General features: G+C 33.6%; 1 protein-coding gene across 1 annotated transcript; it reads left to right on the plus strand.

The window, feature by feature from the left end:
* Positions 1-597: 597 nt before the first annotated feature.
* On the plus strand, positions 598-15119 carry LOC106777901 (probable protein arginine N-methyltransferase 6). Its single transcript, XM_014665720.2, has 13 exons — positions 598-981; positions 1063-1128; positions 3164-3232; positions 3808-3843; positions 4734-4799; positions 5478-5546; positions 10498-10575; positions 10778-10856; positions 11916-12010; positions 13246-13330; positions 13516-13712; positions 14495-14613; positions 14691-15119. Exons 1-13 carry the CDS (start codon positions 736-738, stop codon positions 14731-14733), a joined length of 1248 nt encoding a protein of 415 aa, XP_014521206.1. The 5' UTR covers positions 598-735; the 3' UTR covers positions 14734-15119.
* Positions 15120-15393: the final 274 nt, after the last annotated feature.

Genomic DNA, 15393 nt, shown 5'->3' on the forward strand with positions numbered 1-15393 from the left:
TTCAAATAGATATTATATGCAAAAGCGTCAAATGATGGACCAATTTGCCAATATTTTTCTTTGTTTAATGTTTATTTATTGGGTGGGTTGAGGGTAATTTAGCGTTTCCCTCTCCTGGGATGGAGGGAACATTATATGTTCAAAAACACGGTAGGTGATTGACTTGATGAAGGTTATTGATGATGGGACATAGCTCGAGAGATGAGCACAAGTGGAGAACTTAGTTATCTGAACTATCTAAGTTGTACAAATGCACCATTAAGCTATTTGAGCTTCCCATTTGCTCCACCAACCTATTCAAACTATCTACATACTTTATTAAACTATTAGAACTTTCCACATGTTCCATTAAACTATTAAGACAATTTACCTGGTCTATTGAGCTATTTGAACACTCCATTTACTCGACCAACATAAACAAACTAGACTTCTCATCAAGCTATATGAGTTCGCCATGTTGTCCAAGTTTTATATTTCTACTTTGTGTCATTGTGCTTGCACTTAGCTAATTTAAGTGATGGATGGTTTTCTAATAAAATGTTTAGGGAGCAACGGATATTAAGCTGAACTGAAAGGGCCTGAGTACGTAAACAAACGGTCCATGTAGAAAAAAGACAAGAAGAATGAGGTGTCGGACAAAGATTTTAAGACAGAAGGAATTGTTTATTCATATATAAATAGTTGAGTTGAGTTGAGAAGGCGCACTTGTTAGTAGAGAGAGGTGAGTGAGGGAAGATGTTTCCAAGAGAGAATCATAGTAACGGCTATGAGCAGGTGGGTGGCATGGATCACACCCATTCCCACATCCACAGAGAGCGAGTCCGTCGCGGCACTCGCAGGTTACGTGGCTCCTCTTCCTCTCCATCTCTTAGGGTTTTCGACCAATCGCAACCGAACCACCACCGACCTCCCTGCACTGATTTCGACGTCGCCTACTTCCATTCCTACGCTCACCTCGGTATCCACCAGGAGATGATAAAGGTTCCTCTTTCTCTTCTTCTCTCATTTCGTCTCTCTCACCAACACTCTTTCTCTCTGTTCACATCATGCTCTCGGATGCAGGATCGCGTGCGTACTGAAACTTACAGGGAAGCAATCATGCAGCACCAGAGTTTCATTGCAGGCAAAGTAATTTTTCTGCGGCACATTTAAATTCATCTCTTTTCATTTGCCCTCTTTTCTTCGTCACCACCACTTCCTATCACTGCATTTTAATTTATAAATTTTCGCTTTTTGTTTTTGTTTTACACTGCAAATGTTCATTTCTGTTTCTTCACATAAAAATGTGGTTTATGAATTGATTAATAGTGCTCAGCGTAGTATCTCATGTTTTCAAGAGGATTCACGACTACGACAGCCGCACCAGGAATGATTCTCGAATAACCCTACTCCACTAATAGAACCTTAGTTAAAACTAGTAATTGAAAACTCTGAACTTCAATTGCCGAATCCCTGTAGAAGACATGACTTTTGGAACCCTAATGCTAGTATGGTACTTACACGAATGCAAAACTTTAGTCAGAACTGGACTTCAGCTTCTATGTAATTGGTTATAGAATGTATTAGGAGTACTTGCTTGATACTTTGTCTGTGATCCAGCACTACCAATGTTAATTCCAATAGAACGTGAAACCCTATTGGTAGGAAACTGGAATCAGATTAGGAGCATTCTTGAGTATTATTTCTCACTGGAATGCACCCGTTGCTACTAATCATGGTTTTATTCATTACACCGGATTTCATTTAGTCACGAAGTATATCTCTGCCTTTGAAAGGAATGTACTGGCCCTTTGACCAAACTCATTTCTGGAGATTCCTTGAAAAGGCGTGTCAGGAGTTTGGTACTTTGAAGGGTTTGATATACTTTCAATAAAAAAACGAAGTATATGTTGAAAGGTTGCTGGTGGAATTGCTTCTATTACAAATCCCCAGTACTCCTCCCTTTCAGTTTTCTCTTGTTTCTATTGTCAGAAAACGGCACTTGTAATTAAAATTGTGCCATATGATGATGTTGTATCAGGCTTTATATGTAGATAAAAAGAAAATTCACACATGCCAAATTGGAGACGAAAGCTAACGTTAATTGTCTGCTTGCGTATCTCCTAATTCTCCCTCAAACCTTGCTTATCTTTTTATTCAAATTTACTAACGGCATCAGGCTTGATGGTTACTCTCCAAACTGACCAAACCCCATACTTCCTTCTTTTTCTTTTAAATGCCATAAATTCCCTGTTGCCCTCACCTTTTTCATCGTAAAGTACTTTGTTTTTTCTTTTTGATGAGTGCGAGGCTAATTCCTATCCTTAAATTCAATTATCCCGTTTGTAAGCCTTATTAATGGAATGGAGTACATGTTTTTTTTTTTTTTTTTTTTTTCTAATGAAGATCTACTTATCATAACTATTAAATACGAAGGTTCTGTTTTTCATTTTGGAATACTTTCTATATGAGATATAATAACTACAATTGCAAAACCATGATGCATCTATTTTCTATTTAATTGTTATTAGAACCAATTTTTTTACAGTTTATTAAATGTATGTGCTATGCATGTAAACTCAAAATTTGTATAATTTGCTCAAAATTAATAACTTTTATAATTAACTATAAATTTTCATGGGTGTCTTAAACAAAATATACAAGTAAACATCAACAATAGGAAAATACAAGCTTCCTACATTACATTTTTAGTCACAATGTAATGACATTTTCAGCCTTCAAACCTGGAAATTTAAATCCCAGAAATATCCCTCCAAAAAAGCTTTAATGTATTTGTTACAAGGTATTTTTAAAATAAACAATTAATGGTTGCTGTGACTGCCACAACCACTATACCAGCCCCTTTAGCAGGGAGGGGCCTCCCCTCTCTGCTACACTGCCATAGACTCTATAGTTTGCTATTTAAAACCTGATTATGACTCTTGGCCAAAATGGAGGACCTTTTTCAACTGAGGTAGGTCAGTACATTGCTGACTGAACCCATGTGGCGGGCTTCTTGTTGGGGATTGTGTTATTGTACATTAACACAGATGATATTTGTGTTATATATCAAATCATTGATATCTCATTGTCATTCATAGTTTGCTTGTTTTGCTAAGTTCTTCTGGATTGAGGTTTCTTATGCTTTTCCTGTCCTCCCTGCTTCTTAATCATATGCTTTCAGGTTGTGGTTGATGTCGGATGTGGTACTGGAATCCTTTCTATATTTTGTGCTCAGGCTGGTGCAAAGCGGGTATAGTCTTTCAAAATAATGTTCATGTCAGTTTAGTTAATACAAATGAATTGCCATTATACATTTTGGTAATAAAATGTATATTTTAATGAAAGCCAAACTGTTATATTCATTTAAGCCATTGTCGCTAAACTCTTGATTAACTATTAAACTCTTATAGTTTTATGATTCTGGGTAAACAAAACGAGTTAACTCTATCAAACTGTTGTAAATTTGGTAAACTCATGTAAACTTGCATAAACTGTTGTAAATTTGTTCCCATTAACACCAAATTGCAATTGATTCAATTTCCAATTTAATTTATACTAAAATACTGTGAAGGTTGTGCACACCTTTTTTAGATTACATAATTTGGAGACACTGTATGCATCATGCAAAGGTTGCTTTAAGCGCTCTATTTCTTCATTTTTTTTTTGTATCTCAACTTCTGTTCAATTTATCTTTGGGGTTAATAATATATATTTCTATATTCTTGGAACTTTATGCCCTTGTTTAAGCTTTTAATTTGCTTGTTTCAAACATATTTTTCCATCACTAAAGCATCTGACATGCATGATATTGGTTTGTGTTGCCAGGTGTATGCAATTGATGCCAGTGACATTGCCCTGCAGGTAATTGTCAAAGATCATAGTTTTCATTTGGACCCCATTTAGTTTTCATGAGGTTGAAACTATACTCAATTTTTTATTTGTTCCTATAGCACTATTACAAATGTGGGCCTTTTTTTCGGATCTTTTTAGATAGATCCATGGATTTCCAAGCCACACTATTCCTTTTTCAAAAAAAGTACAAAACCTAAGGCAAGCTATCTGAGTATTGGCTTCCATGCTAGATTGAGTTCTAAAGGGCTATATAACCCAGTGGATGTGTGATATTACGTTATCCAGTGCTTGTTGAAGATAAGAATACAATATTTGGGCTATTGTATAATTTTTTTAGTTCAATTTATACTATATTAGCATCAGTAGCCCATACTGTATATGTAATCTACTATATGTATCCATGATACGATAATCATAATTATGATTTATAGTAGAATGAAGTATGCTCATTTATAGCTGACCAAATTGGAACCAGACCTGTAATTCTAACTGATCCCCTTTCTCTCTGCATCATTTTACCGAGGTCATGGAATATAATAGTTTTTTTCTTTTTTCTCTTTTAATAACTTGTCTTTGAAAGACTGCAAGGACCTTTGTTAAGCTTTTTCTGTTTCCTTTACCTATAAAGCATTGTAGTAACAGTTGTTCTTAGAGGATAATTATAAATTTTTATTGGAGAATTATATTACTCTGCATAACATTTTGTAATACCAGCAGTTTCTCTAGTTCTGTTTAATTTCATCTTCGTTTAGTGGGCTGTAGAGAGCAAAGAGTTGAATTCTTATGATGTTGTTCTGTACATTTAAAGATTGAGATTGTGAATAAGTTGTTTAAATGTTAGTAGCACATTTTTTACCTTGAGTACTTGGTTTTAATGAATTACTTTCTTTTGGGAGCAGGCAAATGAGGTTGTGAAAGCCAATAACTTGTCTGATGTTGTTGTTGTATTGCATGGACGAGTCGAGGTAGGCTCCTTTGGCCAATATATGCTTTTTATTTTATTTTTTCATTAACACTATACTTTATACCATAGTTTTACCTAGTTTGCGGTAGTCTTTACTGTGTGTAATGGGTGCATGCGACAATTATCATTCCTGGATAGCGGATAGGAGCGGCTGACCCTGAGATAGGAGATTAAGGGGGTGACCACTATTATAATATTTTATATGTGCACAAACACACACAACGTGTGTGTGTGTGTCTATATGCATATATATATTAGAAGTATATATAAGCTGAAAACAGAAAAGAAAAACAAAATTCATACACCAGTTGTAATTAATAGTAACAACTCAGTCCTTAACAAACCCAGAGTCTAGAGTAAAAAAAAATAAATATAAAACCTAAATTATCAACTTATAGTACACTGATTCTTAATAATACTAATAAGCAAATAAGAACATATGGAACTTAATAAAAATATTGAACCTTCCACTAAAAATAATGGCTATTATTGGTTAGTTTTTTGGTATGGTTCTACAGCTGTAATTTCTTCTCTCTTTTTTTTTTCTTTCTCATAACAAAATGTGTAGGCATTTAGCAGATTCTACTCTAAAATTTGTTGGTTTTTCCTTTTTTAACTTGATATTTTTTTTATTTAGAACAAGCTGTATAATTTTAAATTCACCTTATGCTTTATGCAGGATGTTGAAATTGATGAAGAGGTGGATGTTATAATTTCGGAATGGATGGGCTATATGCTTCTATATGAGGTGCTTATTAGGATTTTTCTGGCTATTTGATTAAATATATATTTTTGAATGTCGAAAGCTAAATCAAATTGAAATTGAAATTGACATTAGGAAAAGACTAATTTTGTATGGCTACTTTTGAAAATAAAAAATGGAAATCCTTACAATTTTGTACACAGAATTGAATTGAAAATGTCAGAGGTGGAATAGGTTCTATACATGTTCCAGTGATTGGGCTGAAGAATAGGAGAAATTGTCACTTGATTGGTGGTATAATTGTGGAAAAACAAAAAATTGTACTATTATATATAAATTCAAGTGAAAATGTTTTCTCATATTCAATTGTAATAGGTTGTTCAAAGTTTAAGTATCCATGATGTGTTGTTTTATGAGATACATAAGATTAGTATACAAGGAGCCTACGACAAATTTAGGAAACTGTGAAAACTTATTTTTGGGTACAAATTCTTGTGAATATGGTATTGTTTCTACATATACGCTCCTAGTATCAATAGTATATGATACAGAATAAAAGTATATAGCAAGGCGTAAATGAAACTTACTAAAAAGCATCAAGAACAATCATGAGTTTAACACTTCCCAAAATCCATTCTTAGGTAGGATATAATTTTTTCAAAGTTGTTGCTTGGTGAGTAAATCTGCAAGTTGACTTTGAGTGGACACATATGGTTGGGAAATCAAGCCACTGTCCAGCTTTTCTTTGATAGAATGTTTATCCATCTCGGTATTTTTAATTCTGTCATGCTGCACTGGGTTGTGGGCTAAAGTAATGGCAGATTTATTGTCACAATATAACCTCACAGGTTTATTCCACCTTATCTTCAAATCTTCCAATATTATAGCAATAAAAGTTCACTTATTCCTTGGGCCTCTGCTTGAAGTATTGCTTCAGCACTAGATTAGCTACCACCCTCTCTGTTTTGCTCTTCCAAGTCACTAGGTTTCCATTGAGGAAGTTGCAATATTCATTAGTTGACCTTCTATCCATAATTGATCCAACATAATCAACATCAGTATATGTCTCAAGGATTACTCTATTGTTGTGTTTGCACAAAATCCCTCTTATTGGTATCCCTTTTAAATGCACCAATTCTAAGGGCAGCTTGTAAAGGTGCTTCTTTTGGTTAGTGTGTAAACTGAGTGAATAGGCTCACATCAAAGGCAATGTTTGGCTTAGTGTGAGATTAAGTAAATGAGTTTGTCATCAAGTTTGTGATATTTTTCCTTGTCCACAACAACATTCTTCTTTGTACTTCCCAACTTTGTATTTGGATCAATTGGTGTATTTGCTGGTCTACAGGTTGTGTTATCCAATTCAGAAATGTATTTTTGTTGAGATATGAAGATTCCTATCTTGGAATGGGTTTCTTGAATTGCCAAAAAATATTTGAGCTTTCTTAAGGTCTTGACTTCAAGTTCCTTCACAAGGCCCTGCCTTAATACTTTCTACTCCTCTTTGTCATCTCTGGTTACTATATATAAATACCCTAATAATATAGGTACTCCCCCAAGGATGAATATTTGATAGTGTGATCCCCTTGGCTCTGTAACCAATACCATGACTATGGTAAATATCCCTATAGATGCTCTTGGTGATTGTTTCAACTTACATAGTGCCTTCTTTTAACTTGCAAACTATTTCGGTTACTATATATAAATACCCTAATAATATATAGGTATTCTCCCCAAGGATGAATGTTTGATAAGTAAATTGTGATCCCCTTGGCTATGTAACCAATACCATGACTATGGTAAATCTTCCTAAAGATGCTCTCGATGATTGTTTCAATTGTATAGTGCCTTCTTTTAACTCGCAAACTATTTCTGCACCAACCTATTTGCCATAATTAGGTGACAACTCCTTCGAGGTCTCAATTTAGAAAATGCATTTTTTTACATTGAACTGCTGCATGTCCCAATCATGGTTTGATGCTAATTACGATATTACCTTGATCGTGATCAATTTAGCAAATGGAGTAAAGGTCTCCAAGTAACACTACATAGGTTTGAGTGTATCCTTTGACCACCAACCTTGCCTAATACCTCATGTAATGATGTTGGGTTGGATTCTTAGGCAAAGACAAATCCTGAATGACTTTTTCTCTTCTTGAATATACCAGATTTTTCCCAATTCCTATCATCAGGTGCAGATTTTGTTGTAAATGCTGATTCTGCAAGTGTCCGATTTCTGATCCAAAATTTGGAAGTGTGAGCATCTCATCTTCCTTTCTTACGAAGATGAGGTTGCTTGAAGTAGCTTTCTTGTTCGTTAAATATGACATTCCGGGATACAATTCTTTTATGTGGGGATAAAACATTTATATTATTTTTGTGTGATTGAGTCCCATGAATACACACGTTACTTCCCTAGGATCAAGTTTCCCGCTTTATTACTATGGACATGCATAAAGGATACGGACCCAAATATTCTAGGTTGGAGCTTATTATAAGTGTCTATATGTGGGAAAAATGGATAGGGTTTCCATGAGATTTTTGAGGCTAAGGCTTTAGAGGGTAACCTATTGATTAGGTTGGTGGCAGTAAGTATAGTTTCCCACTAGAATTGTTTTGGAATATTGTTTAAAAAAGAAGAGCTCTAGTTTTGTGAAGTGATTGTCCAGTTTTTGTTTTTTGCGCCCCATTTTGTTGGGCTGTGTTAAGACATACATATTCATGGATTATCCATTCCTTTTGACAAAAGGAGTTGATCACAAAATTAATGTAGTCCTTGACATTATTAGACCTGATTCTCTTGATATTAAAGCCCCTAAATCGTTTTTTATACTGGGAAATCCACCTTTCCTCCAATTAGCAACCCTGGTTGTTCCTTCTTCAAACCACCATTGTTGAAATCTTGGTATTTGGAGTCTTCAACATCGTCTCTATCTTGCTTTCTTCACTCCAACAATGGCTACCACCCCATTAAGCCTAGGATTTTCTCGTTTTCCAGGATTTGGATGCAGTCATATTCAAAATTTAGACCAACCAAGAAACCGTATATCTTTGCTTGAAGCATCTGTCTCAACCACAGAAGGCTTAGAAAAATCTGGAATAGCCAAGGTGGGTAAATGTGATACCGCATCTTTTTAATATTTCAAAAGCATTCTGAGCATCCCCATTCCGTTGAAATGCATCCTTCTTTAATAATTGTGTCAAAGGTTTGACTATTTTTCCATAATCTTGCACAGACCACCAGTAATAACCAGTGAGGCCCAAAAATTCACGTAATGCAGTGACATCTTTTGGGGCTTAGGAAAAAGAGAAATTGTCACTTGATTGGTATAATTGAAGAAAAACAAAAATGTACAATTATATAATTTGATAGACCACAAGCTTATTGTTGAGTTTTATTTGGAAGCTGTGGAATCTGTATGATGTTGCAGATAATCCAAATTTGTTTTTCCTTGGAGCTTCAGTAAATGATTTTTAACTATGCAATAATGCATTAACAGCACCAAATGAATACTGCTTATTTGACCCACGGACACATACTCATGCACACAAACATGTTAGAGAGCAAGGGTAGTTGACATGTAATCAGTTGATTGTGATAGTTGACATATTATCCATTAACGCAGATGATATGCAACTTGTTTAGAGACATTTTATAATACCATAGTTTTGGCGATTGGATCTTATTTTTATGAGATTCATTGAGATTTCCAGCATTAAACTGATTTTTCTGGTTGATTGTAATACGTACAGCTAGAGAATATTATTTTTATTGGAAATAACCCAAATCATTCATATAAAAACCCTTGATTCAAATTGGTTTTGTAAGGTTAAGTGAAACCTAAATCCAAATGCTAGGACATTTCATCATTTCAGGATCATGTATGTTCTTTTTCCTTTTGGATTAAATATGTTTTTGGTCCTTAAACTATCACGTGCTTTTGGTTTTCATTTCTCTTCCAAACTTTATTCTATTTAGGTCCATTTCCTTTTAGAAAGTCACGAATTTAGTCCTCTATGACCAATGTCATTAGTTTTATTTTCTGACATGCCAAACAATGTGCCACCATTTAAGATACTTGTACTATGTCCTCAGGTCGACAAGATAGCTTGGTGACAAACGGTGTGCTACATCCCTAGCCGGGTAAGGTCAGCAAGACAACGTGTGTTGCCAATATGGGAAAATAGTAAATGTGTCTTGCCGACTTTACCGGGATGAAGATGTGACACAATGTTTACCACCGAGTTTTCTTGTTGACTTGGGACACAGTACACATGTCTTAAATGGGTTGGGGACGTGGCATACTGTTTTCCACATAAAAAACTAATGGCATTTGTCATGGAGGACTAATTCTCTAACTTTTTAAAACGAGAGGGATGAAAATAGAACAAAATTTTGAAGAGGAACAAAAACAAAAAATGCATGATAGTTTAGGAACAAAAAACATATTTAGCCCTTTCCTTTTTTAACTTCTTGCCAATTAAGAGTTAGAGGAGAATGTTTCTCCTATTTTTTGGCCTGGGTGAGTGTTCAGGTATTGTTCGGACTGGGCTAGAATTTGACTGGTTCAATGATTTTCCAATCAAATTAGATGGTCCACTCTGTTTTTTATAACGAACGAAGTTTTTATTTGATCTTATGTTAGTGGTTGGATCTTAAATTTTTATCAAAGAAAAGGTTGATGCATAATATCTTCAGGTAATCTAATATAATATCTAGGGAGATGTAAAAGCAGTGATTGTGATTTATTGATATAGTGTCTTTTTTGAGTGGAAGAACCAAAACATTAAATGTCAGTTAAAATTCGCTTTCCTTTCATTCTTTTTCCTCTTTATTCTCTTTATTTTTTAGTTGGTGCTTCGAAGGGATGGCTGCTTCAGTTCCAACATAAGTCTAAATTATACCTAGACGTCAGCATAAACATAAATTTCTCAGCTTCTAACAGTAAATCAGCATTTTATGATTTGTATTGGTTTGAAGATTTTTCTTCTCTTGTAGAGTATGCTTGGAAGTGTTATTAATGCTAGAGATCGATGGCTCAAACCTGGAGGTCTTATTCTTCCTTCAAGTGCAACGGTATCTCTATTTATTTTAGCTTAAATATTATTGCTTATGCTATCGGGAATGCTTCTAAAAGGTTATTTTGTCTTTAGAAGCCTGACCATATGCATATATATGATTGGGGGACTCATTAATTACATGATTCAGTTTACCTATAATAATGATTTGACGTTCTGGTGTCTTATAAAAAAATGCTGATACTTGTACTTTTCTCCAGTTGTACATGGCTCCTGTCACGCATACGGACAGATACAACGACAGTGTTGACTTCTGGCGCAATGTTTATGGAATTAACAGTGAGTACTTGTTGACAATATATGGCATACGAGATTGTTATGGAGATTTGGAAATCAGTACTTGTGCAGACTTAAAACTAGATTTTGCTTACTTTTCTGTGATTAGACTTCGTAATGAATATTGCCAGGTACTGTATATCTGTAGTTATTGTAATTTGGCAATATCTTCAAAATTGGTTTTTAATATATATTTTAATTTTTTTTATTATTCCCTTTTTACTTTTATACATTATTTCCTTTTTAATTGTAAAAGGAGAAATAACATTTAAACATGATAAGTATTTAAAAAAAAAGTTATAATATGTTGTAAAAAATTAATATAATTTTTTAGTACATTGTAATTATAATATCCGTAATTTTATTACTTTTATAAAATGTTTTGAATTGTGATTATTTACATTAATTTTAAATTTTATATTAATATTATGTTGTAATTTTATTTGGCAAAATTTTTTATGAAATATTTATGGCATAATTTATTGAATATGAACATTATTTATGATATGTATTGTTGTATGTGATTTATTTTGTGTATGGTGAACATTCAAGATTTAGGGGGAAAATGTGCTTTTGGTCCCCTATACTTCTGGTCTGAAGTCCTTAAATTTTCTTATTCAAGATTTTTTCCTTGAACTTTAAAATATTTCTAGATTTTAGTGCCTTTTCACTACAAATTCATCTTATGTTTTAAAATTTAGAAGGATTAAATTCATATTTTTTAAACTTTGAGAACAAAATTCATACATATGAAAAGTACATGGACTTAAGAACTCGTCTTTCCTGAGTTTTTATATAATACGTTATATGTAAATTTATATATAATATTTCATATTATTTACATCATATATGAATGTAGTTATATATTATTATTAGTATTATATGTTGTATTATAATATATGTAAATGTTATAAATGCATACTATCCTATTTTGTTTCCTGATCCATCATCTTCCCTTGTAGAACTTCACTATCCCAACAGGATTGAATAAGTAGTTGAATAAGATAATCAACTGATAAGATATGTATCTTATCACATTTTAAATACTGCTTTCTGTCGCAGTGTCTGCCATGGTACCATTAGCTAAACAATGTGCATTTGAAGAACCTTCCGTAGAGACAATAACTGGTGAAAATGTTTTGACATGGCCACATGTGGTAAGTTCACAATTGTTGTAGCTACAGGCTGTATACATTTTGACTTCTCTTTGTAACCGTAAGATGTTAAAATAACATGCTTATCTATTCAATAATTATGTTTTCTGCAAGCTGTGGTTTGAATAAAGATTTGGTAAGCTTTTTCATGATACATTGTATAAGCATTAGTAGTATTATAACAATATGGTGAGAAGCTTGATTTATATGTTTTTTTTCCCTTCTCCTTTTGTTAGATTTCGAAGTATCTTGTACTTTTGTTTTTATTTGATGATTCATGTCTCAATAAATTATTTTTTTATAATAAAAATTAAATCAGAGACCATAACGTTTCAGCAATCAGGCTTTAGTTATTATATACGCAATAGAATGCAATCATTTATCCTATACTTACAATAGTCCAAGCGTGTGTGGCACTTGAATTCAAAGCTAATAAGAATAATTCATAAGTAGCATCATTCAGTCTCAGGAATTATCACAATCTGAAATCCAAAGAACTGGTTCAAGTGGATTGTAGCCAGGTTGATAGTGAAATCTTAAATGAATGTGCAGTAATGAAATCAACATATAGTAATGTCTCTTATTTCCCAATGGACTGAGCAAATCATTCAGTGATGAGGCTTGAAGAGAAATTTCTGACTTTTCAGCTACAAGTCCTGTAGATTCTCGTGTCAAATGTTATTTGGTAATAAAGTATAAAGTATTTTCTCCCTTTCTGGAAGTTATCTGTCAAATATGCTGAGCTTTGTACTGTATCTTTTTCTCTTTAGATTTTTGTTGTCCTTTTGGGGAAAAATAAAGTTGAAGGTAAGGGATGTTTTCCACTTTCTCAAAGTTGGGAAATGCCACACGCTTCAGTGATGGATCACAGTGGTACTTCTTGATGACATTCCAATAAATGACAACTAAGCTGGAAGGGGACTCAGTATCTTTTGGTCTGAATCCGTTTTTTGTCCTACTTCCTCAAGTATATAGAGCCTTTGTACTTCTATCGATATTATATTTGCTCAGGGTCAGCAGTAATAATACTAATTTTAGACCATTTATTTGACTATAATGTGATGTTTAAGATCACAAAATGCAGTATTTGATCAGGATGTCTCGTAGGCTTTGTTGTAAATTCTACTATACAGTGACATATTTGTTTGTGTATTGCATGTTTGTTTCATTATTTCAAAATTTTCCCTGTTCAGTATTCAGTATTATTTCTGAAAAAATATGTTCATTTACAATTACAGGTAAAGTACATCGATAGTTATTCTGTTACCATCAACGAGTTAGAATCTGTAACAACCAAGTTTAAGTTCAATTCTATGATGCGAGGTATCTTCCTTTGTTTTGTTCTTCCTTTTCACTGGTTATTGGCCTCTTATATTTTTTCTTTGCTGCTAGGCTTGTTAATTTCACAGTGCTCAGTTTTCATCCAATTTACTGACAAATTATTCTGAGTTTCGTGAAATCTTATAATGTGACAACAATAATTGAAATTTGTTTCCTGTTTCCTCCAGCACCACTACATGGTTTTGCATTTTGGTTCGATGTTGAATTTAATGGGAATGCAATAGTATCAACCAATTACAATTCAACAACTTCATTTATTGACAATCATCAGATGAATGGTAGTCAGAGGAAAAAGCGAACAAATCCAAATGAAGCACTGGTCCTGTCCACTGCGCCTGAGGACCCTCCAACACATTGGCAGCAGGTGCAGTGTTTATTTCTTCAATTTCCAATTTCAATGTTGTTCTAGTTTTATTGTTCAATGAATGTATACACTAGTGTTTTGTCAATGGTAGTCTTAGCATCAATGAAAAATTAAAAATGTACAAGATGATATGGTTGCTTTGTATCTAGTACTTAAGTAATTCCATAGTTGAATACCAGCTACTTGCTTGTCACACTATATCCTCTCAACTTGCAAAGTAGCACATTCGGTCAAAAATTACACTGAAGTGCAGGCATAAGAAAAAAAATTGCTGAGTATACTTGTAACATAGTGTTAGAGATTTTTAATCCTCTAATTGCCACCTATCCTACTCCCCTTGAACATAATCTTTTGTAGACCAGATTGAGGGTGTAGTAGTATATATATGAAGTATTATGTTAGTAATACTTTTCCTAAAGCAATTTTCTTTTGTAGATAATCTGTATGTGGGGCTCATAAATTTGAGCACGCTCTGTTTTATTAGTAGTGAGCGTGTTTGTAGAGTATAACTTATATTGACAAGGGTAGTTGTGAAAACTGGAAAGCATGCCATGCCATCTTTCGGTTTCCTAAATTCAAATACGTTGGAGGATGATATGGGAATTGTGAACTCAAAGCTTGAGCTTTTGGAATAATTGGTTCGTGGCAGTTCACTTTTTTTTTTTTTTATTTATGCTAGGTTTATATTATTGTTATTTTGACTTCTTGAATATTATATCCAAAATTGCATTTTCTTTTATGACATTATTTTTGCGTCTTGATCTTGCTGATTTATTTTGCAGACATTGATATACTTTTATGATCCCATAGAGCTGGAACAAGATCAACTAATTGAAGGTTTAGTGACATTGTCGCAAAGCAGAGAAAATGCTCGATTTATGAATATTCACCTTGAATATACGTGAGTCAGAACATTTTTGTTTCCCAAAATAGGGTAATTTTTTAATGGATTTCTGACTTTGTTCCCTGGCATTGCAGTTCAGGTGGTCGATCGCATGTGAAAGAGTCTGTTATGAGATGATAATTTAATTTCATGTACGTGAGCATTGTCTTTCGCATCAACATTCTCGGACTTCTGCATATATAATTTCTGACTCCGTTTCTCCTAGAGAACTGTGGGTAGGTGTTTGTTCTTCAAATCACTAATCTCTGCGTGCTAGATTAGAACTTAGCAACTGACGAACTTGTCACACCATAGAGTTAGGCCAATCACATGCAATTTTGTTGTAATTTAAGTCGCTGAGCCGGATTACTATCGTGGGGCTTTCGCGTTTCAATTATCTCTTGGATTCTTACTGTAACATAGAGCTGTTTTTGGTGTACGATGAAACTAGTATTATTTTTCTAAACCTCAAAAATCTTAACCCCCAACTTAATATTTAATGTTTTTTTTTTATTGAGTCCATATTTTAGGCTATCATTACTCTTTCTCCAGCTTTCGCATTTTTAGTATTCTGGAAAGTATATATTCTCCCGGAAAATAATCTTAGACTGCTATAGTTTCAGGTTCTTATTTTTGGAGAGTAAAGGAGGTTTTATGATTAAAGCTTCCAAATTTAGTTTCCATGATTTTAGAAAGTAGATCGTGGAGCATATAATAACCAGAAATATGCTTTGGAATTTAGTTTCTGGAATCGGCAACTGAATTCCGGAATACATAGGAAACCTAAATTTCATTTAT

The sequence above is a fragment of the Vigna radiata genome, chromosome 11 (genome assembly GCF_000741045.1).
Source record: "Vigna radiata var. radiata cultivar VC1973A chromosome 11, Vradiata_ver6, whole genome shotgun sequence".
NCBI lineage: Eukaryota > Viridiplantae > Streptophyta > Magnoliopsida > Fabales > Fabaceae > Vigna > Vigna radiata.

What these genes read in the sequence shown, in the direction of transcription:
- LOC106777901 (XM_014665720.2), top strand. Translation starts at nt 736, where the DNA reads ATGTTTCCAAGAGAGAATCATAGTAACGGCTATGAGCAGGTGGGTGGC. An exon ending in TATTGCATGGACGAGTCGAG is followed by an intron (nt 4,800 to 5,477) that starts GTAGGCTCCTTT and finishes TGCTTTATGCAG; the next exon opens with GATGTTGAAATTGATGAAGA. An exon ending in CTCCAACACATTGGCAGCAG is followed by an intron (nt 13,713 to 14,494) that starts GTGCAGTGTTTA and finishes TTTATTTTGCAG; the next exon opens with ACATTGATATACTTTTATGA.